Source organism: Artibeus jamaicensis, unplaced genomic scaffold (assembly GCF_021234435.1).
Source record: "Artibeus jamaicensis isolate MK-2021 breed Jamaican fruit bat unplaced genomic scaffold, CSHL_Jam_final contig_519, whole genome shotgun sequence".
NCBI lineage: Eukaryota > Metazoa > Chordata > Mammalia > Chiroptera > Phyllostomidae > Artibeus > Artibeus jamaicensis.
The window spans coordinates 15,367,409-15,391,035 of record NW_026521871.1 but is presented as its reverse complement, the minus strand read 5'-3'; the positions used below and the strand labels follow the sequence as shown (position 1 = coordinate 15,391,035).

Here is a 23,627-nt window from a genome sequence, read left to right as displayed (position 1 = left end):
GAATTTTACAGATAGTTTGTTTACTAGCTGAACCCAAATCACTGAGAACAGAAGTTCATCGTGCTGTTTTGGGAGAAGAGAATGAAGCACTTTTATACATCATAAATTAAATTCTGATGGTAAATTGAATACTGATAGTGGCAGAGCTCTGCATCTGGTTAGCAAAGTCATTAGCTTCTGCAGAATTGGGCTGAGGTGGCATTTACATGAATGATCTGAATGAAGGAAAAACAAAAGCATGTTAACTAGAGGGAGAGAGTATGGTTAAAACAGTAAAGAGGTGCCAGTGCTTCAGAAGCAGGAGGACGGTGAACGTTGCCCCACACAAGTGATCACTCAGCTCAAGAAGAGAGTCAGAAAATGGGCCCATGAGAGGAACAAGAGGCATACAAAGAGGCAATCCTGCGCTGAAAGTGACCCCCCACTGGGAGGGGTATCCAACATAATCACAGAACACAGGGGCAGTTAAAGAACTCCACACCATTTTACAATGGCCAGGCACAGGATTTTATGACATTTCTGGTATTAAAATGGAAAAGAAAAATCAGAGCTCTGGTAGGCTGAATAACTGCTCTGCAAATATGTCCATGTGTTAGTCTCCAGAACCTGAGTGCCACCACACAGGGCAAAAGGGACTTTGCAGTGACTAAGGATCCTGAGGTGGAGGGATTATCATGGACAATCTGCGTGGGTCTAGTATAATCATTATGATCCTTATAAGTGAGAGGCAGTAAAAGTCAAAAAAGGGAGGAGGAGGCGTGACGATAAAAACAAGAGTTTGGAGTGATGAGTGGAAGGGGTTATGGCCAAAGAATGCCGGTGGCCTCCAGAAGCAAGACAAGGCGAGCAATTCTCCCCTAGAGGCTCCTGAAGGAGCCAGCCCCGTGTTCACCTTAAGCACAATGCAGGGACAATGTGTCAGACTTCCGTCTGAACTACATAGTTATAATAAATTTGTGTTGTTCATGCCATTACATTTATTGTTCTTTTTTGGGAGTAGCCATAGGAAACTGCTCCATAGCTGGAGGACATGGAACATTATACTTCCTAATTTTACAGATACAGTACTTAGGTTCAGAAAGGGGCAGTCACTTGCCCCAGGGCCTCTAAGCTAATTAAGCTACAATAGCATTTAGTAACTGGCTTTGGAATCCCCTAAAACAGGGGTGACCTGTATTAAATTATTCAGTCTCCCTCTACATCTGATTGTTGCTAATGATATTTTTCTCATTAGTGTTGGTAAGGAGTAAATGTATTATCTCTCTGTATATACACAAAAATTCCATGCCTTTTACATAAGTGCACAATCAATGATAATGATATTTTATAGTTTTTTAAAATAGTTTTTATGTTTTATCATTGTTTTATTTGCTGTATCTCAGGACTAGAACACTTGCCTTCAGATATCCAGACTTTCAAATGTACTGAAGTTGACTTCCCGAAGGGGTATCTAATTTCAATTTCTCTATCAGTGTAAGCATTTTTTTGTTTGTTTGTTTGTTTGTTTGTTTTTAAACAGCAGGCAAGAGCTCACTCTGAGTGGGCACTGATCTATGAGCAATGTAGGGGTGGTCTCGATAGCTTGAGTCAGTGGCTGAATCTGTGTGTGGTCAAAGGCACTGTATTAATTTGTTTCATCTACATTGTACCTAGACACCATCCCTGTAGCCCACAAAGGTACCTGCTGTAGCACAGTAAGATCTCTAAAACTTTCTTTTATAGGAATCGACAGGAGTCTTTTTTATATAGAGAGAAAAAAGTTAACAAAAATAAGTTTTTAATATAGGCTTTCTTCTTTCAGTGAGCCTTCCAAGTATATATGAGAACAAACAAAATCTGAATTTCACATGCTGTTAGCAAGAAAAGAATCCTAGCATTTCACAGGAAAACATTAGTATTCAGATACCTTTCTTTTATTTCACATTGGGTACTAGGATTTATGTTGTGCTTTGCTGTAATTGTACAGCTTCTAGTCATTAAATAATATGACATGAGCTTTCATAGTCTTTGAGGGGAGGGAAGACGAATATTGTAGGCCTGGGGCTCCAAAGGATCTCAGGCTCACCAGATAAATATTCATCAGAATGGGACACACCATCCAATCATTCTCCCTTCTTATAATCGTTAGGAGAAATGACTCTTATAATGCCCTTTCCATTCTCATTAAAGATCATGCTTTAAAAAAAATTAAGACAGAAGAGCTGAATACTTTAAGTGATGACTTGTAATAGTGTATTGCATGGCTTTGACCTTTTTGATGGATTCCATAAAGCAGATGGATTATTATTTCCAGTTATTTTTTTCTGAACGCCTTTTAAACAGCATGACTGAATTTCTCAAAAGAGAAAAAACAGGGCTAGGTTCACTGAAGTCTATACAGAGGTGGGCAAGGGAAGGTTTACATAATTTATAAATAATTTATAAATAATAAAATGAGGAAATACTTGCATATTTGCAACTGTTTAACTACTTTTGCCCTCCTCCTGCATTAAAAAAAAAAAATAATCAAAGCAGTCCAGAGAAGAGAAAGAAGTTATCAAAAGAGAAGTGACCACCTGCAGAAATGTCTACAGGTATCCGGGCTACAATACAGTTGCACTGAGGTAAAGGGAACAGGGCCTCTTGACAAGGTGGGGTACTGGTTCGATGGATCAGACTGCTGAATGAAGTCCTTTCTTCCTGGTTAGAGAAGGCTCTAGGATTCAGATTGTTCAGATGACCAGACAGTCCTCCCCATCAATATGTTTGTAAGTCTCCTCTTTTCATTTTACCACCCCATGTACAGATTCCATGAACACTGCACTGATTTATGTTCTATTTACCTAGTGCTGCTCAGCCAACTACCCTAAAACTTCACGCTCCAAACAGTGACAGCCTGGATTTTGCAATTTGGGCAGAGCATGGGGACAACACCTCTCTGGTTCACTCAAGTAAGCTGGGCAGCTTGAAGCCCACACACTTTGCAGTTGATGCCAGCTGTCATCTGGGATCTTAGCTGGGGCTACGGCCATGACACCCACATGTGGTTTGTCCACTTGGCTTCTTGGCTTCCTTTCAACATGGAAGATATGTTTGCAAAACAAATGTCCCAAGAGAATGGGGCAGAAGCCCTATTAACTTGTATGCCTCAGAAGTCATAGAGTGTCATTTCTGCATTAGTCACAGGCTCATTCAGATTCAAGAGGAGAATTCACTCAGGAGAATGTAGATCTCACCTCTTGAAGAAGGAAAGCTAACTTGATGTTTTAAAGAGAGCACATGGTATGTGCCATCTTTACAGAATATACTGCAACCCAGGTCATCTTCTGAAAATGAATAAATCTAGGTACAGACATACCTAAGCTTAAATATATCATTACATAGCAATTTTCTGTTTGTATCCAAGGCAACAACTTTGTTAAATTTACATCTATATGTATTGACATCTGGTTAGATAGGCCAACATAGATATAACAAAATCAAATTTAGGCTCAGGTCATTGCATTGATTTGGGATGCAGAGAAAAACATGGCTAGAAGTGATAAAGGTGAAATAAGTCATTAGTCATTTTTTCTGGAAAAATGGTGCATAAGAAGAAGTTAAGTCCTTGGTGAAACTATAGCAATATTTTCAGGGCATTCATTCTATTATCATTTCCTAAATTGGTGTTTTGGTAAATGTGAAGGTCAGAGTTATTAAGTTAGTCAGGAACAAAACATGTAGGGGTACAGAGAATTTTGTATTAAAGTAAAAAAAGAGAACAATTAAGTTTACTGAAACCAAAAAAAAAAAATCAAACTACTAAACATGCTAAAGAGAGGCTAAATTTTGCACAACAAACTAGAAAGAGGCTTGGTTTCTAGTTCTGTCCATGTCAATTTCTAGCTGTGAAGTCTTGGACAAAGACTTTTTCCTCTCTATTATTTGATATCTTTTTATAAAAGTCAAGGAATTGAATGAGTGGAAAATGTCAAGTTTATTTTCACTAACAGTCACTCATTTAAAGTAGCATGGAATCCATGAATTAAATCTAACACAGGTTCCAGGTTTTACCAAATTGTTGAGCCTCACCATCCACAAATGTCACAGTGTGCCCAGAGCCAGAAGTCTCCTGGCTGTTCATATGGCCAGAAAAAAAATCCTCAGGGAAAAGGCAATTTTGTTGAGCATAGGTAAAATTGCAATGACAAGAAAGAGAGAAAAACAAGTAATCCTGCCTGTGACCTCCCACAGAGCAATCATTCTAAGATGACAAAGCAGCACTGAAGTAGTCAGCCCTTCCTCTTGGAACTTACAGGAGGCAGCCTGTGGAGTTAGGCGCTCATGGTACCAATTGTAGATCATTACTACCTATGTGTGTGGTTTTGTATCACATGATTCTTACTTCTCTATACATCAGTCTCCTTTTCTTTTTTAACATATTGTTTTCCCTGTTCTTTTAGATTTTATTTATTTAATTTTAGACACAGGGGAAGGGAGGGAGAATGAGAGGGAGAGAAATATTGATGAAATATTGTCTCCATCTAAACTAGAAAACTGTTTATGCCCAAATTGTGTGTGGTTCCTTTTCATCCAAATACTAGGTAACTCCTGGAAGAATGATATAATATTGTGAGTTTAAATGGATTTTTATTTATAAGCAGAGAAACAAGAAGGTTTTCTTTAACCTTAATATAATTATCTGAGCCAGGAAATTAATATTGGTATATTACTACTTAAAATTCATCTGCAAATTTTATTAAAATTTTTCCACTGTCTCACTAATGTCCTTTTTCTGGCATAGGATCAATTAATTTTTCCACATTTCATTTTACAGTAATGTCTCCTTAATCTTTTTCAGTCTGAAACAATTCCTTCATCTGTCTTCCTCAGGATGTGGATACTTTAAAATATATATATATATATATATATATATTGATTGATTTTAGAGAGAGGGAGGGATGGAGGGAAGAGGAAGTGGGAGGGGAAAGAGAAGGGAGGGGAGAGACAGAGAGAGAGAGAGGGAATCATCAATTTGTTGTTCCACTTATTTATGCATTCATTGGTTGCTTCTTGTATGTGCCCTCACCAGGGTTCTAATCTACAACCTTGTCCTATTTAGGTGACACTCTAACCAACTGAAGTACCCAGCCAGGGCCACACTATGAATACTTTTGAAGAGTACTAGCCTGTTATTTTGTAAACTGTCCATAAAGATGAATTTGTCTATGTTTCTTTAGGAGTAGATTGAGGCTATATATTTTTAGCAGTAAGACCTCAGAAGTAATGTTGTAACTTTCCCCCATGTTAAGGTTTTAAGTCCCCATCTGCGTCTGAAAGCCTGAGAACCAGGGACATCCATGTGTGAGAGCAGGAGGAGATGGATGTCTCAGCTCAAGCAGAGGGAGAGTGAATCTGCCCTTCTGACTTACTGCCTTTTGGTTTTCTTCAGAAAGGGACCCACTTTGGGGAAAACCTTCTGCTTTACTTAGTTCCAAAACACCCTCATAGACACATCCAGAAATACTGTTTTACTAGCCATCTGATCATCACTTTTTCCAGTCAAGCTGACTCATAAAATTAACCATCATATATTATAAAACAAAACTGAATACAGCAATAAATAAACCTGGCTATATTACAAATTCCAAACAGAACTAAACTGAACAGGGTGAAGAAGAAAAAAATAATACAAGTAATTTTGGAAGACAGTGTTCGACTATAAGATTGAAGACAAAAATAACTGTACATAGTTGGTGTACAGTAAGTAATAAATTTGTGTGTTTATCACCATTCTGAACTTATATTCACTGAGAAAAAAATTTATCTCATATAAAAATTTATTCAAAGGAAAGGAGGAGAAGCCCCCTAATATTTATTCATTTATTCACTCACTACTCATTCATTCATATATTGGTTAAATCATTTGAAATTATAAAATCAACTAGGTTTCGACACATACTCAAGAGTAAAATAATCATTCAAGAGGTAACTTATGAAACAGAATGCCAACCCAGGATTTCCGAAAGCATGACTGTTTGGAGACTCACCATTGAAATTAACATTGCGGATGTACTTCAACAACTTCTTGCCCCCAGCTTGCTCCATCTCTGGACAGACGCCCCGGTAGTCGGCACAGAGATCCTTGTTCATGTGATGCAGGGCATGGGCCATAGCGTAGACCGCATCAATCACGAACTGAACTTTCCCCTCCTGCTCATAGTTGGAATCTTTTCCAATTCTCTCCTGCCCTGCACATTAAAACCAGAAACACACACAGAGATGGGTGTTGAGTAGAATGTTTAAATTTGTATTTCCTTTCATAGGCTTCAAGCAAACAATGTTTTGAGAAATACAACAGTGCAAGCCACATACCTACCAGTGACTACCATGTTACATAGTTTTTAGTAGTTGACTTTGGAGCCTCTCACACTAACTTTTCCCATTAGTATTAGACAAGCTTTAGAGGCAGCACTCCAAGGATTAGCCAATACCCTGTCAAAAATACAGTGGTCCCTTAGAATTGAAGGATTGCTGGGATTAGAACCTGGGATTCCACATTCGAATCTTCAAAGCTCATTTACTCAAGAAAGGTGAGAGGCCCAAAGGAAAATGACAGAAAACAAATGAAATTCCACAACAAACTTATTACCCTCTTCTATATACTTACTTCACCTTCTGTGTTGTTTTCTCTTAATTGTTGGAGTTACTAGCAACTCAGAAACCTGTGCTAGAAAACCTGCTGTAATATTTCATTGTTTCCCGCCTCTTGCTCTCCACTGCCATGTACATAGAGCTAATGAATAACCAAGTTCGATCAGTTCCACCTCTGAAACACTAGGGCATTACACCTCATAACTAGGGCATTGGTCATGTTTTGGCCACATTACCGATGCCTTAGTAATGCACTTCGTCCATCAGGAGGCAATGTCACATATCTCCCTTTATCTATTTGTTTTTCCATGTCCATCTACAGGGCTAATCACCTCGCCCCCACACTCCAAATTGTTCAGGGGCTCTCCATTGCCTGTGAGGCAGGAGAGTAGGAAGCTCAGAGAATTCTGGGCAAGTGAAATGGAGGAAGTGAGACAAGAAACTTAAACAAGGCCAAACAATTTGAACAACTATAGCCAGCTGGTGAGTTGAAGACCTTCTGTACCCTAACCAGGGTCACTCAAGAGCAAAGGGATTATACCTCTTCTCCCTAACCAGAGAATAAATACCTTAATCACCCTGATTGGGGAAAATAGAGAACAGAGACTCGATTAACGACATTTGTGCCAGCCAAACCCAAGGACAGATAAAATAATGGGAACAAAAATACAACAACAATAATAACAACAAAAAACCATTAGAGCCAGACAGACCCAAGATAAAAGTAAAGCAGTAAAGCGGGTCAGAGAATAATCCTAAACTACCCTATATGCTCATTTTGATGCATCAGCACATTAAAAACGTACCTGGAAAGCTGATATTCTGCTGTAACCCTTCTTTAAAATTCTCACTCACAGAAGAGATATAAAACACCCCAAACAAAGGATATTAGTTCAGACTCACTCGAGCTTGCCCATGCCACCTTTGGGGCATGAATGTTTTTACTTCCTTCTAAATTTTAAGGTTCCCCACAAGACTAGCAAACAGGAGCAGCGAGCAGCAGCAGCTCATCCTAGGCTTACCCCTGAACCCATCTCCAAGGCCCCCTTTTTTCTGGCTTCCCAGTGAGGCTCTCTCCTGTTGCTTCTTCTACCCTAAGCCCTTCCTTTGCTTTACTGTCCTCAGCATTACTAAACATACCCTCATAGTGACCTGGACTCATGTTGTAAAATCTTTCCTCCATGAAGTCAAGAACCTATTACAGAACACCCACACAGAGCCAAGGGGCGGGTACGATATACTATTATTGAAAGGACCCCCCAATAGGTTCAACTGTCTGTCACCACAGGAATCTCTCAATGCCAGAGACTTGTGAAAAGGAAAGGAAATGTTTATTTAATGCTATACAGGCTTAAAGTAGTGACCTAATGTCTTCATTAAAATATCAAAGTTCTTTTGGATATCCATAGACCCCCACAGTGCTTCCTTTTCCCCCTGCCCTAATTTGGGGTTCCATAACTCAGGAAAAGAAGTAGAAGTCTGTGATTCAGTTTGCCGGCACCATCAGCTGTGTCACCGTCCAGGTAGGACTGCTAATTAATCCAAAGCCATGTGGTACCTTCTCATGGCCTACTGGCAAGAGTTCTTTCACCCTTCTTCCAGGCAAAGTCTCTCCTGCTTCCCAGGCCAGGTGGCCAAAGGGAGCACCCCAAAGCCATGTGGTCCTCTTCTACCAAAGCTGCAGGGGTCCCCACTCTGGCAAAGCCACATCGTTCTCTCTCCCAACAGCTGCAGTGTCTGGGTTTAAATCCCTGCGCCAGTCGTCTTCTGTAACCCCATTTCCAACTCCTCTTACAATCAGTTACACCTGCCAGCATTCCCGTATTATTCCAAGTTTACTGGGCTGCCATCGTGAGTCTGGGCAGGTGTGGCCCCATGTCATGGGGCCAATCTTGCCAAGCTCTCATGCAGGCACTGTCACTTGGGGAACCTGCCCCCAGTTACATCTTGGGGGGAAGTCCCTTTCCATTCCCCTGGCTCAGAGCATGGCCACAGCTATTTAACATATCTATGCAGCAAGTTAAAGGTTATAGATGTATTAAATGACCATGCCATGGATTAGCTGCAAAGCTGTTGCTGTACAAAACAGCTCTGCATGTTTCTGCTCCATGTGTCCCTTCCCCCAACTCACACCTGTTGGGGGGAAGGGGTGAGAACATCTTATACATCTTTCTAATATTTCCTGGACACCTTTGAGTTCTGGACCCCATTCCAAATCCCTATTTGGGGCCTCCTTCTTGGCTGCACCCTATGTCAAACCCACACCCTACAGGTTGATCTGTAGCAGAGCTACTCTAGGCCTACAACCTAGGCATGTGCCCTGATCAGGACATGAACCAGCAACTTTTTGCTTTGCATGACAACACCCAAGCAACTGAGCCCCACCAGTCAGGCTCTTCTTTCCCCTTACATCCCCAACACTGAACAAAGCACTTAGTATCTAGCAGATAACAACAATTGTACTAAATTATGCATTCATTTAGTACATGGTACCAGGAACTCTCTTTAGACTGCTTGTCCTGCTATGACAAATAATTATCCACAGATTTCATTCCACGTGCAGCACTGATCCCCAAATGGTTCCTATGGCACATTTGTGTAGTGAGGACACAACAGGAACCCTGCCATCCTGATCTCTTCCCTTATGATACACAGTGTTCCTGGTGGTTACATATTTTCAGACATATTTACTGGAGACTTTTTCAGAGCATTTAATGTTATGACAATTATAATTTCCAAGAAGAAATTCAGAATTTCCCAAATTTACTTGTTTGTATTTTCCCTTTCAGAGCCCACATCACTATATTATATGGCAGATACCTCTATGTTTTATGTATGCTTCATTTAAATACCAGTCAACCTATGCTCACTGCTAGTCATTTAACCTAGGCCTTTCGGAATGTTTAGAGTAGGGTTTTATTTTTTTTGAAGATAAAATTTATCATAAATTCCTACTTTTACCTTCAATTCAAGTCCAGGACTATAGGGTTTATTGTCTAACCTTGACACTCGTACACCTCTACTTCCTTTCTTTGGTGAGAAAAACCCTCATGCTTAATGACACCATTATCATTATTCATTCACTGTATTCCATAGTATGAAGGTAACATTTTCAGAACAGCGATCATGTCTAAGAAGCATTCTAAGCAGTGTAGTGTAATGAACAGTCTTTTGTTTGAAGATTTTGGTGATAGATTGAGAAGTGGGGTTGCTTTATTAGAGAGTAAATTCATGTGTGTTTTTTCTAATTACTGGCAAATGCCCCTTTAATAGATTTGTATGATCATGCTTTCCTACAAAGGACGAGAGTGTTAATTTCCCCACAACGTCACTACCCAAGTGTATTGTCAAACTTGGATATTTGTCGGATATGTGAAAAATGCTAACAGTGTATTTTTATTCAGATTTTTCTCATTTTAGAGGCGGTTGAATATCACCCGTAAAAATACATTGTATTTCTTTTTTAGCAAACAGTCTATAATTTAGCCAACTGTTGTAAAAATTTGGTGGTCACCTCTTTCACTATTTTCAAAAGTTTTTTTTTTAATTAATTCAATATATTAACTCCTTGAGATTAAGTTGCAACTATTTTCCCCAGATTGTCATTTTTTCTCTAACTTTAGGTATGTTTTAATTAAATCACATTGGTTTAAAATTGGTTTTCTAAAAAAGTTATCATTTTCTAATGGTGTTTGAGTTTTTCAATCATGTTTGAAAAGGAAATGTCCCCACTTTCAGAGTATAAAAGATCCATGTTTTCTTCTAGAAATTTTATTTTTAAAAGTTATATCTTTGATCCACTTAAAAAGTGTTCTGGGTGCAATCTGAGAAATAAAGAATTTGTCTTTCCCCATATAGCTATTCAGTTATACACATTAAAGCTATTCTTTGTTTTGTTATGGTTGTTTTATTACTTTTCAATTATCACAATGATTTTTAAATATAGTGCAAGTTTAAAAGAACTTTTCACTGAACCCACCATCTAGAGTCTTACATTAACATTTTACTATACTTATTTCATAAGGCAATTCATTTTCTAATATTAATTTTATATCTTGCTACTTTACAAATTTCTTTTATGGTTTATAATACTTAAGGAGGCAATCTTGAAGGCATTATAACCACTATAACATATAAACTAGGAAATGGGTTCAGGCTAGTAATTCAGGAGAGCTGTTTCTAAACCGCAGTCATAAAGACATTCATCCCAGAGAGAATGCCTCAAAAAGTAATTGCAATATTTTAAATACTGAAATATTTTATTATTTGTGGAACATTGCAGGCTTTATACTTGTTTTGGAGAGTCCCCAGGTGACCTAGCATATCAAAGGCTCTAAAACTTAAGGGATACCAGGACTAGGAAAATGTACCCTTATATCAAGAAAATCAGAAGTGGCAAGTTTGTTACAAATAAAAATAAATAAATAGAACATTTTTTAAATGATTAGCCCTGGCTGGGTAGTTCAGTTGGTTGTGGTGCTGTCCCAATATGCCAAAATTGCAGGTTCAAACCCTGGTCAAGGAGCATTTAAGAATCAGTCAATAACCCAGCAATTCCACTGCTAGGATTATATCCTAAGAATCCTAAAACATCAATTTCAAAGAACCTATGCACCACAATGTTCATAGCAGCACAATTTACAATAGCCAAGAGTTGGAAGCAGCCCAGGTGCCTGTCAGTAAATGAATGGATCAAAAAATTGTGGTACATATACACAATGGAATTCTATGCAGCAGAGAGAAAGGAGCTACTACCCTTTGCAACAACATGGATGGAACTGGAAAGCATTATGCTGAGTGAAATAGGCCAGGCGTTGAAAGACAAATACCATATGATCTCACCTTTAACAGGAAGCTAAACAATAAAACAAACAAGCAAGCAGAATAAAAATAAAGACACTGAAATAGAGAACAAGTGGGCAGTGACCAGAGGGGAGAGGGAAGGGAATTTAAGGGGGAAAAAGGGGAGGGATTTGGAGGAACAAATATGAAGGACACAGGGACAAGAACAAAGGGGAGTAGAAATGGGAGGGAGGTGGGGAGCATAGGGCAGGGTGGGCTAGGATGGGAGAAATAGACAGAAAACTGTACTTGAAAAATAATTAAAAATCTTTTAAAAATGTAAATAAAAAAGAGAAGAGAAATAGACAGTGTAAGGGATAGAAAGAAAGAAATGAAAAATATCATTATTTGCTGATGATAGAATTGTACATGTATAAAATCCAAAATACTATAATTGATACATTCTTAAAATTTTAAAATTAATTTTGCAAGTCTTAAATAAAAAGAATCAGTCAATAAGTGCATGGATAGGTGGAACAACAGACTATTGTTTCTCTCTCTCTAACTTTCTCTCTCACTTTAAAATCAACAAATACATAAATTTAAAAGCACATTTAACTTTACTTCCCCTACTGTGGGAGACAACTGTCTGCTATGTCAGAGCGTCTGGTTACTCATTTACCACCCTGCTCTCCTCCCCTAACAAATCTGGTTCTCTGAACATTGGAGTCCTGTGAGGGTGAGAGGTTCTGGACCTCTCTACTCTCTAGAGCCCCACTGAGCCAATTCTGACTTTTTTGAGAGAGAGACACTGATGTGTTGTTGCACTTACTCATGCATTCACTGGCTGCTGCTTGTATGTGACCTGACTGGAAATTCAATCTGCAACCTTGGCGTATAGGGGCGGCACTCTAACCAACTGAATGACACAGTCAGGGCTAATTCTTATTTGTTTAAGCCAAGCCAGTTTCCTTCACAAGAGCTAATTTAGGAACAGGCATGGTACCCAATTCTAGACAGGGGGACAGAAAAAAGAGTTTACTAGGGAATTCCTGAAAGTTTATTTGCTCTTAAGCAGAGATACACTCAATTATGTCAAAAGCAGCACGCACACTCACACACCACACATGCACACACACCCTGCAGTTATTCTAGTCATCTTGTGGTCCGAAGGAAATTACACAGCATAAAAACGACAGCAGAATAAAAATGTGTTACAGATATGAAAATACAATTGAACTATGAGTTAGTCAAATATTTTCCAAGTTCATTTGAACCCTACACTTCTTATCCACACACCACTTCACATCCTAAGGACTAACATTATGCATGCCCACACTCCCCCAACAGCAAAAGAAAAAAGTGAAATGCAGTTTTAAAAAATATTTTCACATAAAGTGTGGAAAAAAAAAAGCATTCTCCTTTAATTCTCACTTAATAGCTCATTCTTTCAGTCTTTCTGATTAACTGAGAGGTCGTTATAGTCTTTCCTTGGATAAAGGTCACATTTCCCAGGAAAGAGTCTGAGGTTTGGATGAAATGAGGTGACGTAGGAAGCATTGTGTTTTACTTCTCCATCATGCAAAGAAACTTACCTTTTGAGGTCTCCTGATTTTCTGCTCCATTGTTATTTTTACCCAAAGAACCCAGTATTTATCTTAAAAATGCACACTCTCTTAACCTTCTGTTGAATGCATTGTCAAATGCACTACATAAGAATAGCCCATAAACTTTCAACACCAGGACTTTTAGTGCTCATTCTGCAGGTGAGGATTTCTCTTGAAGCACCTGCTTACCTTGCCCATTTTAACATACCACTTTCTCAGAATATATGCCTTAGTTAATATGCATAAGACATCTTTTGGGGGAAGGCATAAAATGCAAGAATATATGGGTTTGAAATTATTAATATTAATATTTCAATGGGGAAACCAAAAGAAAGAAGGTGGGAGGTAGGCAGGAAACACATCAAAGAGGTTTGCCACTGCAGACTTAAAAGGACAGCAGAAAGGTTCAGTGAATATGAACTGGCCCAATGCTTACCAAGTTTTCAAGGAATGAAAATTTCTAATTTTTACTTGGATTTCACATATTAATTGAAGTTCTGTGCTTTGGGAAGACCTCTCTGAAATTATGCAAGCTTGTGCTAATTGTGCTTTAAAACTTCATTCAACAAATTTTATTTTATTGAATATGAAGCCTCAATCTTAAGTGTTTCTTGAGGCTGAAGTTCTGAGTGCTACTGTATGTAATTAACTAAGATACGAATGCTTGGATCTATTGCCAGTGATAAATACCCCTAATAAACAAGAAAAGAATATGCCACAGGAGATCTGAAGTTAGAGTCAGGGCACATTTGGTTGGTGACGGACCTGCTGGAGTTTGGGGAACGAGGCTGCAGGGGCAGCAGGGAGGATCCTGGAACACTGAAAACATGGCAGGTTCTGAAAACTGCTGTGGTTACTGAGAGAGCCTTAGTAAGATGCTACTGCAGGGCCTCCCATAATTTAAAAATAAACAACTCAGTTTACTGGATAACTCTTTTTTTTTCCCTCATGGGTATACATTTCTCTTTATGAGATGAATATGAATAGTAAAATAAGATTATGTGTTTATAAAAATTTACCTCTTGCTATCTTTTATAGTGACCATGTTTATACAATCTCAGAGTATAAACCCATGGCCTGTAAGGAATAGCAGTAGTGGGAAAGCCAGAGATCTGGGTGGAGTCAAAAAGCGTGTTGTGCTGTGCATCTCTCTGAAGGTGAGGCCGAGTGAGAGTCCAATGGGATGAGCAGATGGCACAAAGAATGACAGGGTTCATGGCCACAGTGCTGCAAGGCAGCATGTGTTCATTGCATATTTTCTGTGTTAAGCACACTATATAACCTGATTTTATTATTTTAAGATTTTATAATTTTTTTGGTTTTACACATTACTTTATTGTTGTTCAATTACAGTTGTCTGCATTTTCTCCCCAAGCCCCCACCCCATCTGAACCCACCTCCCTCCCTTTCTTCCTCCCTTCCCCTTGGTTTTGTCCATGTGTCCTTTATAGTAGTTCCTGAAAACCCTTCCCTGCATTGTCCCCTCCAACCTCCCCTCTGGCTATTGTTAGATTGTTCTTAATTTCAATGACTCTGGTTGTATTTTGTTTGCTTTTTTCTTTTGTTGATTAGATTCCAGTTAAAGGTGAGATCATATGGTATTTGTCTCTCACTGCCTGGTTTATTTCACCTAGCATAATGTTCTCCAGTTCCATCCATGCTGTTGCAAAGAGTAAAAGCTGCTTCTTTGTCTCTGCTGAGTAGAATTCCATTGTGGAAATGTACCTGCCATAGGTTTCTGATCCACTAGTTTACTGATAGGCACTTAAATTGCTTCCATTACTAGGCTATTGTAAATTGTGCTGCTATGAACATTGGGGTGCATAGGTTCTTTTGGATTGGTGTTTCAGGGCTCTTAGGGTATAATTCCAGCAGTAAAATTGCTGGGTCAAAAGGCAGTTCCATTTTTAGTTTTCTGAGGTATGAGGGCAACTTTGCCCACGAAGTCCGCCCCCCCCCCCACCCATCCACCACAGATGAAAGTGAACACTACCAAGACATGATCTGCTGGGGGAGGAAAGGTGGCCGATCCCTCAAAGGGAAAGGGCCAAGAGCCCCCTGCTCAAGAGGCTTTTATTGGGTTCATTTGCACAAGAATACTGGTAAGGATCAAACAGTAGATAGCATTCAAAGAACTATGAGGGCTTATTCTCAGTCAGGGTCAGATAGCTAAGGAGCCATAAAACTTTGAGGAACAAACTTCTTGTTGGACCCTTATCATTTAAATGAGAGCATTCTAAACAAAGCAGGTTTCACAGGATTTTACATATTCTTTCTTAGGCCTGATCACTTCAGATCCCGCTCTAGCTGGCAAAGGGCTGCACCACCTTCCCCATCATAGGTTTTTAGGCTGAAGTGGATTAGAGCCAGGAAGCGCTTCTCCCAGACAGAAATGGGGACTCAGGCTATGTCAGAATAGCCAGGGGGTGAGGGTCCATCACTCCCTCTTTGTTACAGCCCCCTGAGTCCTTCCATGATGGCCTCCCAAGTGATCATGTCTAGCTGAGGTTGCCCCTCCTCTGAGGAGTTGTACTCATCACAGACTAACCAACCAAGCACTGGGGGCAGGAGATGAAGCTTTGTTTCCTTAGTGGCTCACATTCTGCAGGTCTCTCACTCAGCCTTAGTCATGGGGGGGGGGGGCAGTTACAACTCCTGAAACCAGGCAGAGCGGTTCCCCAAACTGAGGAAATTCCATACTGCTTTCCACAGTGGCTGCACCAGTCTGCATTCCCACCAACAGTGCACGAGAGGGTTCCCTTCTCTCCACATCCCCTCCAACATTTGTTTGTTGATTGGTTTATGATGGCCAGTCTGACCTGTGTGAGGTAGTATGTCATTGTGGTTTTAATTTGCATCTCTCTGATGGCTATTGATGCTGAGCATCTTTTTATATGTTTCTAGGCCCTCTGTATGTCCTCCTTGGAGAAGTATCTGTTCATTTTTTAATTGGGTTTTTTGTCTTCCTGGAGTGGGGTCATGTGAGTTCTTTATATATTTTGGAGATCAAACCCTTGTTTGAGGTATCATTTGCAAATATGTTTTTCCATAGCGTTGATTCTCTTTTCATCTTAATGCTGTTTTCTTTAGCCATGCAGAAGGTTTTTAATTTGATGAGGCCCCATTTGTTTATTTTTTTCTTTCTGTCCCTTGCTTTAGGGGGCATATCAGTGAAGATGTTGCTGCATGGAATGTCTGAGATTTTCCTGCCTATGTTCTCCTCTAGGACTTTTATAGTGTCACAACTTATATTTAAGTCTTTTATCCACCTTGAATTTATTTTTTTGTGTGATGTAAGTTGGTGGTCGCATTTCATTTTTTTGCATGTAGCTGTCTAGATCTCCCAATACCATTTGTTGAAGAGGCTGTTTTTACTCCATTTTATGCTTCTTCCCCCTCTGTCAAATATTAACTGACCATAGAGACTTGAGTTTATTTCTGGGCTCTCTGTTCTGTTCCATTGGTCTATGTGCCTGTTCTTATACCAGTACCAGGCTGTTTTCATTACAGTGGCCTTGGCCAAGTAGCTCAGTTAGAGCATTGTCCTGATATGCCAAGGGTTGTGAGTTCAATCCCCAGTCAGGGCATATATAAGTTTCAACCAGTGAATGGAATATAACTTAATTTTAAATCTCTCAACACTCTCTTGTATAGGTACTATTGTTTTTTCCATTGGCCATCCCTTTTCTGCTTTTCTGTTAGTTCACGATATATTGTACAAACTTAGATAAATGGTTCCTTCCAGGTCAGCACATAGAAAGCAATGAACTGGGAGTCTTTTCTCTTTAATCTTTTTATTTTCAATGTAAGTTTAGAGCCAAAATCATCTCAAAATTCATGCCAGCCATGATTTTTGCATTCCCTTATCCCCACTACAAAGAGGAAATGAATGTTTCTTCCCTGAAGTCCCTTCAAGTGGAAAAGTTAATACTCAGAAAAATCACCTAAAAGTCTGGCAGAAGAACGAAGAAAGCAAATCAAGAATGACGGATGACTTACCAACTGATCTACCCTGATGACCAAAATTTTGTTGCAATTTAACACAACATACTCACATTCTGCAGTGGATGCACATTGAATGCTGCTTATAAGTTCAAAAATAGTTCTACCAAGGGAGGAAACAATGTCTAGCCATTTTCTATGCAGGACACTTTCTGGGGAGCCACTTAATTTTTACTTCAAACTGAGTTTTCTTCTGCGATCCCATTTTCAATTTCCAGGTTAAGTACAAGTAAAGATATATGCAGTGAGTAAGCATGCCTGTGGTGATGTGGGGAGGATGGGGGTGGGTTCCATGTACAGAGGGCATGGAATTTAAAGGGAGGAATGTCTCAACCCCAGTGTTCACACCCCCCAGAGGTATGGAAGGTTTGCTGAGAGACTCAGCCAAGACCAACAGCAGCCTGCTGCAGTAATGCCAACCAGCTCAGCAAAGGTGAGTGCAGTGCTTCTGAAACCCACAAGAAAACTTGTGAAAACAAAGAAGAAAAGGAAGTGTTTTCTAAAGAAGTACATAGATTCCATTTCCATTTCTCACAGATTTTTCTCTCCTCTCATTCTTAAGCTAAATTTCTGCTTATACAGTTTTGGTTTAGGTTGCTTCTTCTATGCAAACTGTAAAATCATTGGTAAAGCATCCTTTTCAGAGCTGACTTAAAGATTAAATAAAAATAATAATGCTATAGACCTGGCTGGTGTGGCTCAGTGGATTGAATGCCAGCCTGCATACCAAAGGGTCACTGGTTTGATTCCCAGTCAGGGCACATGCCTGTATTGTGGGCCAGGCCCCTAGTAGGGGTGCATGCAAGAGGCAATCACACATTGATGTTTCTGTCCCTCTCTTTTGTTCTCCCTTCCCCTCTCTCTAAAAGATAAACAAATAAATGTTTAAAAAATAATACTGCAATCATTGTCTTTTCTCCTAACCCATTCTTCAGCCAAAATCCATTTAAAATGGACTTTTGGACATTGAAATGCTGTTTATGTTAATCCAGGAGTTGTGCTCAGGTAAAACTTTCAGAATATTAATGAAACAATTTATTCAAAATGCATTTAGATACCAGATGTGTTAATGGATCTCAGCAATTATCAGCAATAGCTACTAAAACCATGAGGTGAAAATGGTGGGGATTTTATAGTGAACAGGCCAAAGGCCACAACACTGGAACCACTGCTTAGTCTCTTCCTTTTTTCTGTTTCTCTTCTATCTCCCTGTTTTCCATCCTTCTGCTTCTCCTTTTGCTTTAAACATTAACAAGTAGATTTCCAGCCAAGATGGAGGCATAGGTAGACACATTGTGCCTCCTCTCACAACCAAAAGAAGGACAACAACAATTTAAAAACAAAAAAAAAACCAGAACAGAAAATTGAACTGTCTGGAAGTCTGACAACCAAGGAGTTAAAGAAGAAACATCCATCCAGACCCATAGAAGGGGCGAAGATAGGCAACTGGGTAGAGAGGACTCAAAGCAAAGCAGTGGTGGAGGACCAGGACAGGCAAGGCAGTGGCTAGTGCAGGGGGCAGTCCCACCTTCACGTGCAGATAAACCAGGAGGAACACCTGGGGAGTGAGACAAACCTCACAACACGGGGTCCCAGCATAGGGAAATAAAGCCTCAAAACCATTCATTGAAAACACCTTTTGGGGTTGAGGCAGCAGCGGGAGAAACTCCCAGCCTCACAAGAGAGTTTGTTGGAGAGACCCACAGGGTCCTAGAATGTACACAAGCCCACCCACCCAGGAATCAGCACCAGAGGGCCCACTTTGCTTGTGGGTAGCAGAAGAAGTGACTGAAATCCAGCAGAGAGAGAGGCACAAGCCCCATTTTTCCCTCTTGACCCCGTCCCCACATACAGCATCATAAAGCAGTGACATGGTTGCCCCATCCTGATGAACACCTAAGACTCCGCCCCAAAGTACATAGCAGGTGCACCAAGAAAAAAAAAAATGGCCTAAATGAAAGAGCAGATCAAAGTTCCAGAAAGAATACAACTAAGCTACAAAGAGATAGCCAACCTATCAGATGCACAGTTCAAAACACTGGCAATCAGAATACTCACAGAATTGGTTGAATTTGGTCATAAATTAGATTAAAAAAAAATGAAGCATGTGCTAAGTGAAATAAAAGGAAATGTACAGGGAACCAATAGCAATGGGAAGGAAACTGGGACTCAGATCAATGGAATGGACCAGAAGGAAGAAAGAAACTTTCAACCAGAACAGAATGAAGAAACTAGAATTCAAAAAAATGAGGAGAGGCTTAGGAATCTCCAGGACATCTTGAAATGTTCCAACATCTGAATTATAGGGGTGCCAGAAGGAGAAGAGGAAGAGCAACAAATCGAAAACTTATTTGAACAAATAATGAAGGAGAACTTCCCTAATCTAGCAAAGGAAATAGACTTCCAGGAAGTCCAGGAAGCACTGAGAGTCCCAAAGAACTTGGACCCAAGGAGAAATGCACCAAGGCACATCATAATTACATTACCCAAGATTAAAAATAAGGAGAGAATCTTAGAAGCAGTAAGAGAAAAAAAAGACAGTTACCTACAAGGGAGGTTCCATTAGACTGTCAGTAGATTTCTCAAAAGAGACTTTGCAGGCAAGAAGAGGCTAGAAAGAAGCATTCCAAGTCATGAGAGGCAAGAACTACATCCAAGATTACTCTATCCAGCAGAGCTATCATTTAGAATGGAAGGGCAGATAGAGTGCTTCTCAGATAAGGTCAAGTTAAAGGAGTTAATCATCACCAAGCTCTTATTACATGAAATGTTAAAGAGATTTATCTAAGAAAAAGAAGATAAAAAATATGAACAATAAAATGACAGCAAACTCACAGTCATTAACAACCACACCTAAAACAAAAACAAAAGCAAACTAAGCAAACAACTGAAACAGGAACAGAACCACAGAAATAGAGATCACATGGAGAGTTTTCAAAAGGGGAGTAGGAGGGGGAGAGAGGGGAGAAAGGTACAGAGAATAAGTAGCAGAAATGGTAGGTAGAACATAGATGGGGGGGATGTTAAGGATAGTACAGGAAAAGTAGAAGCCAAAGAACTTATATGCATGACCCACGGACATGAACTAAAGGGTGTGGGCTATGGGTGGGAGGGGATGTGCAGAGCATAGGGGAATATGGGTGGGGGGAATGGGACAACTGTAATAGCACAATCAATAAAACACATTAAAAAAACAACAAAAGAAACAAAAGAATTTGGAGCATGGAGGCTGTTAGCAGACAAACCTGGGTGGAAATTCTGCCTTTATAAGCAGTATGCTTGTGACTGATGGGGAGTTATAGAACCTAAGTTTGTTTCTTCATCTTCAAACAAGTAGTCATTGTAAAAGAGAAACTAATGATATTCCCCAAATGGCTAAACACTGTAAGGAAAAAACCTTGTGCTACTTGCAACACTCACTCTTTCCTGGGGATTGTATCCATTCAAAAAAATGTCATCACCTACTCCAAGCATAGTCAGAAACAGACTACCAAAATCAAAGCCAAAGTTTACCTTACCACTATTGGGATTGGTAGTTTATAAGGACTCTAGTCTTCATTCCCAAAGCTCACCTGGATCTTCATAGGCTCAAGTGATCACCCTCCTCCAGATCATTCTCAGAACTAAATCCTCATGCCTCCCACCCAAGCTTTACTGGACACAGCCCACTGGACAAGCCTCGCTGGTTATCCTCGCTAAGCTTTCACCCTCATCTGCTGACTCTCTTGTGTTCAGCCACCAACTTCTTTCATGTTCACAAGTCCTTTCACTGAGCTCTGTGGAACTCCTAATCCACATTGATCATTCCTCAACATAACCTCATCCTTAACTAAAATACTGATGTTTCCCGAGAACACTGCTTAACCCTGTGACTCTATTAAGTGAAGATTTTTTTCCCTTGCATTACCCATGTATCTCCATGCCCTTCTTACTCCCAAATAAAATTTGCACCCTATAATTTACTTCCCCCTCATAAAAAAACTGGTCCATTGGTTTTACCACACCTAGAAGCTACATGTTATCCTGCCACAATTTCGTGGGTTGGCAGGAGACATGAGACTCATGGGTCAGAGACAAGGGCTTTATTTCTCACAGAAATAGTAGTAGTCAGAGTATCAGCATTTTGAGGCTCTGTTTCCCCAACTCCCAACCCACAGAGTAATGAAAAGAGGGCCATGTGACTAAATGACTTGTGTTACAGGAGAGAAACCCAGAGCTTAGGGAATCTTGTATTTTATTCTAACAGTAAGCAAGCCTCATCTTTGCTACCTGAAGAGAGAAGCTACCTCTGTTTTCCAAGGTGGTTCGTTATACTACTGTCCTTGAAAAGATAGTCTGGAACAAGGGCAGGTAGAGTGTCTGCTCACGTGACATGCAGAAAAAAATGAGAGACCCATGGAGAATTTCCTTCCAACAGTATTCACTCTTCTTATTATAAAATCAATCTCTGAGTTTGAGGACCACATTTCCTTACTTCTCATACTCTTTCCTGGGCATTAGATACATTCCAAAAATGTTATTGTCTACTACAAAGCTATATTTTGTAGCTCCACCATAGATTTCTGAGTTGTAGACATATACACTGAGTTGCTTTTGTCACCTTTCTAGCCAGATGCCTTACTGGTATATTGAACTAAACATGTCTAAAACAAAATAAACTCTTGCCTCTCTCACTTTCTAGATTTTGCCTGCACAAATATATGAGAACTCCTATACTGGATAGATTGTTTCCCCCGATCCACTCCTAACCTTTCTCTATGCCTCAAGCAGCTCAGTTTCACAGGCGGAATCAAAGAACTCTCTTGCCTTTGGATATCCAGGTGGTTTGGCCAGTGGGAGTCATAGGCGGGGGACTGGAGTGCAGGAGTATGGTTGGTCTTATTATTCATTGTTCTGGCTCACTCCCCATCAGGTAGCCTGTCTTTGCAGACAGTCTGCCAGGATTCAGGCACCCCCTCTCCCACTGTCACTTCATGCACTTTCAGAATAGGAGTGATCTTGGCACTCTGTGTTACTAGGCCAGAGGCACTGTACTGACCTCTGCTGCCTTCTTAAGTAACTCCTGCAACACCAGTGTACATTGGCTCTTCTTGAAACACTGTTTCAATATTCCAGTTTGAATCATCATTTCTTGCTTGGGCTCTGACTGATACATCCAGCTGTCAGAACCAGAAATAGGGGGAAATAGAGACCACATTCCAGAGATTTTGATTCCCAAATGCAGCTTATAAGATGTTTAAATCATTTTTTACTAAGGGCTTACACTTGTTATAGAAAAAACAAGTGATTGCTTTATTGATTGATTGATAAATATGATGGCAACCCTTACATGCCAGGAGTTGACACTTTCCTGAATCATTGTTTACAATAGCAAAGCAAACTACCTTGTGCTTCAAATCTCATCTCTGCTCAGCACTAGCCAAGTGGCTTTGGACAAAGCCACTTAACAAATATCTCAGTAGTTTGCTTTTGTCTTTCTCTTTGGTAGATTGTAAATATTATCAGCTCTGCCAACTTTACTAAGTTGTAATGATGATCAAATGACAGGACATAGTAAAATTATTTAAAGACTACAAAGTGCATCTCATAAAAAGTAAATCAGTTCCCAAGCATATGGAAAAATATTATTCAATCTTCCAAGTTTTGCAAGAAATGCAAATCAAAATAGAGGTAATATTTTAGTAGTGTTGCCAATGGCTAAATAAATTAGTATAGCCCTTTCAGAAAACAATTTGACAATACACTTCACTTGTCCAAAAATACTCATATTGTAAATCTGTTGTAATAAAAATAAGTAATGCTACATGCATCAGGCAATGTACTAAGCATTTTATATGTAGTAACTCATTTAGTGCATCTCCTTCAAACACAAGATGAAACTCCACCAGGTTGTTATTATCACCTGTATTTTACGAATTAGGAAACAGGTCACAGAGACACAATGACATTTATACCAGGCTTCATAGCTAGCTTGGGGCAGTAACCAAAATTAACTCAGGAGATTTTTGGTTTTTTCTACTCCTTCTGACAACTTTTAAAAATTCATCCTAAGAAAGTAATTCAAAAGAAGGAAAACACAAGAGGTCTTAAGATATTTCTTAATGTCCTTTATATATTCCTGCCAAGTTTAGGAGAAATATAAATGAAGTTATTACTTTTTAAAAAATGCTCAAAATAAACCCTGACCAGGAAGCTCATTTGGTTAGAGCACTGACCCAGTATAACAAGGCTGCAGGTTTGATCCCTGTCAAGGCACATATGTGAATCAACCAATGGATGCGTCAATAAGTTGAACAACAAATTAATCTCTCTCTCAAATCGATAATTTAAATAAAGATGTTCAAAAAAAATTTTAAGTGTAAATATTACAAAAAGCTAAACTTTTTGTTCATTTAGATTTGCACTCGTTAACTTATTTGTAAGGTGAATGATACATTGTCATTTAATAAAGTACCTAACAAGCATAGATTTATTGTTTTTATTACTATGGCTTTAGCCCTGCATCTAATTTGTTCCTTATAGCATATGAAATACAGAGATTCTTCAGTTATGCAAATAACCGTGAATAGAGGAAAGTATATGGACAATCCTGAGAGGCTGATGAGTTCCCTAGAGTTTCATTCC

At 39.5% G+C, this 23,627-nt stretch overlaps 1 protein-coding gene across 1 annotated transcript in view; it reads right to left on the bottom strand.

Moving 5' to 3' along the window:
* The window catches only part of GRM7 (glutamate metabotropic receptor 7), a 910,314-nt gene that overhangs the window by 294,068 nt on the left and 592,619 nt on the right, over positions 1–23,627 (bottom strand). Inside the window, exon 6 of the mRNA XM_037134730.2 lies at positions 6,009–6,209. Within this exon, the coding sequence (XP_036990625.2) occupies positions 6,009–6,209 (201 nt within the window). The remainder of the gene's footprint in view (positions 1–6,008; positions 6,210–23,627) is intronic.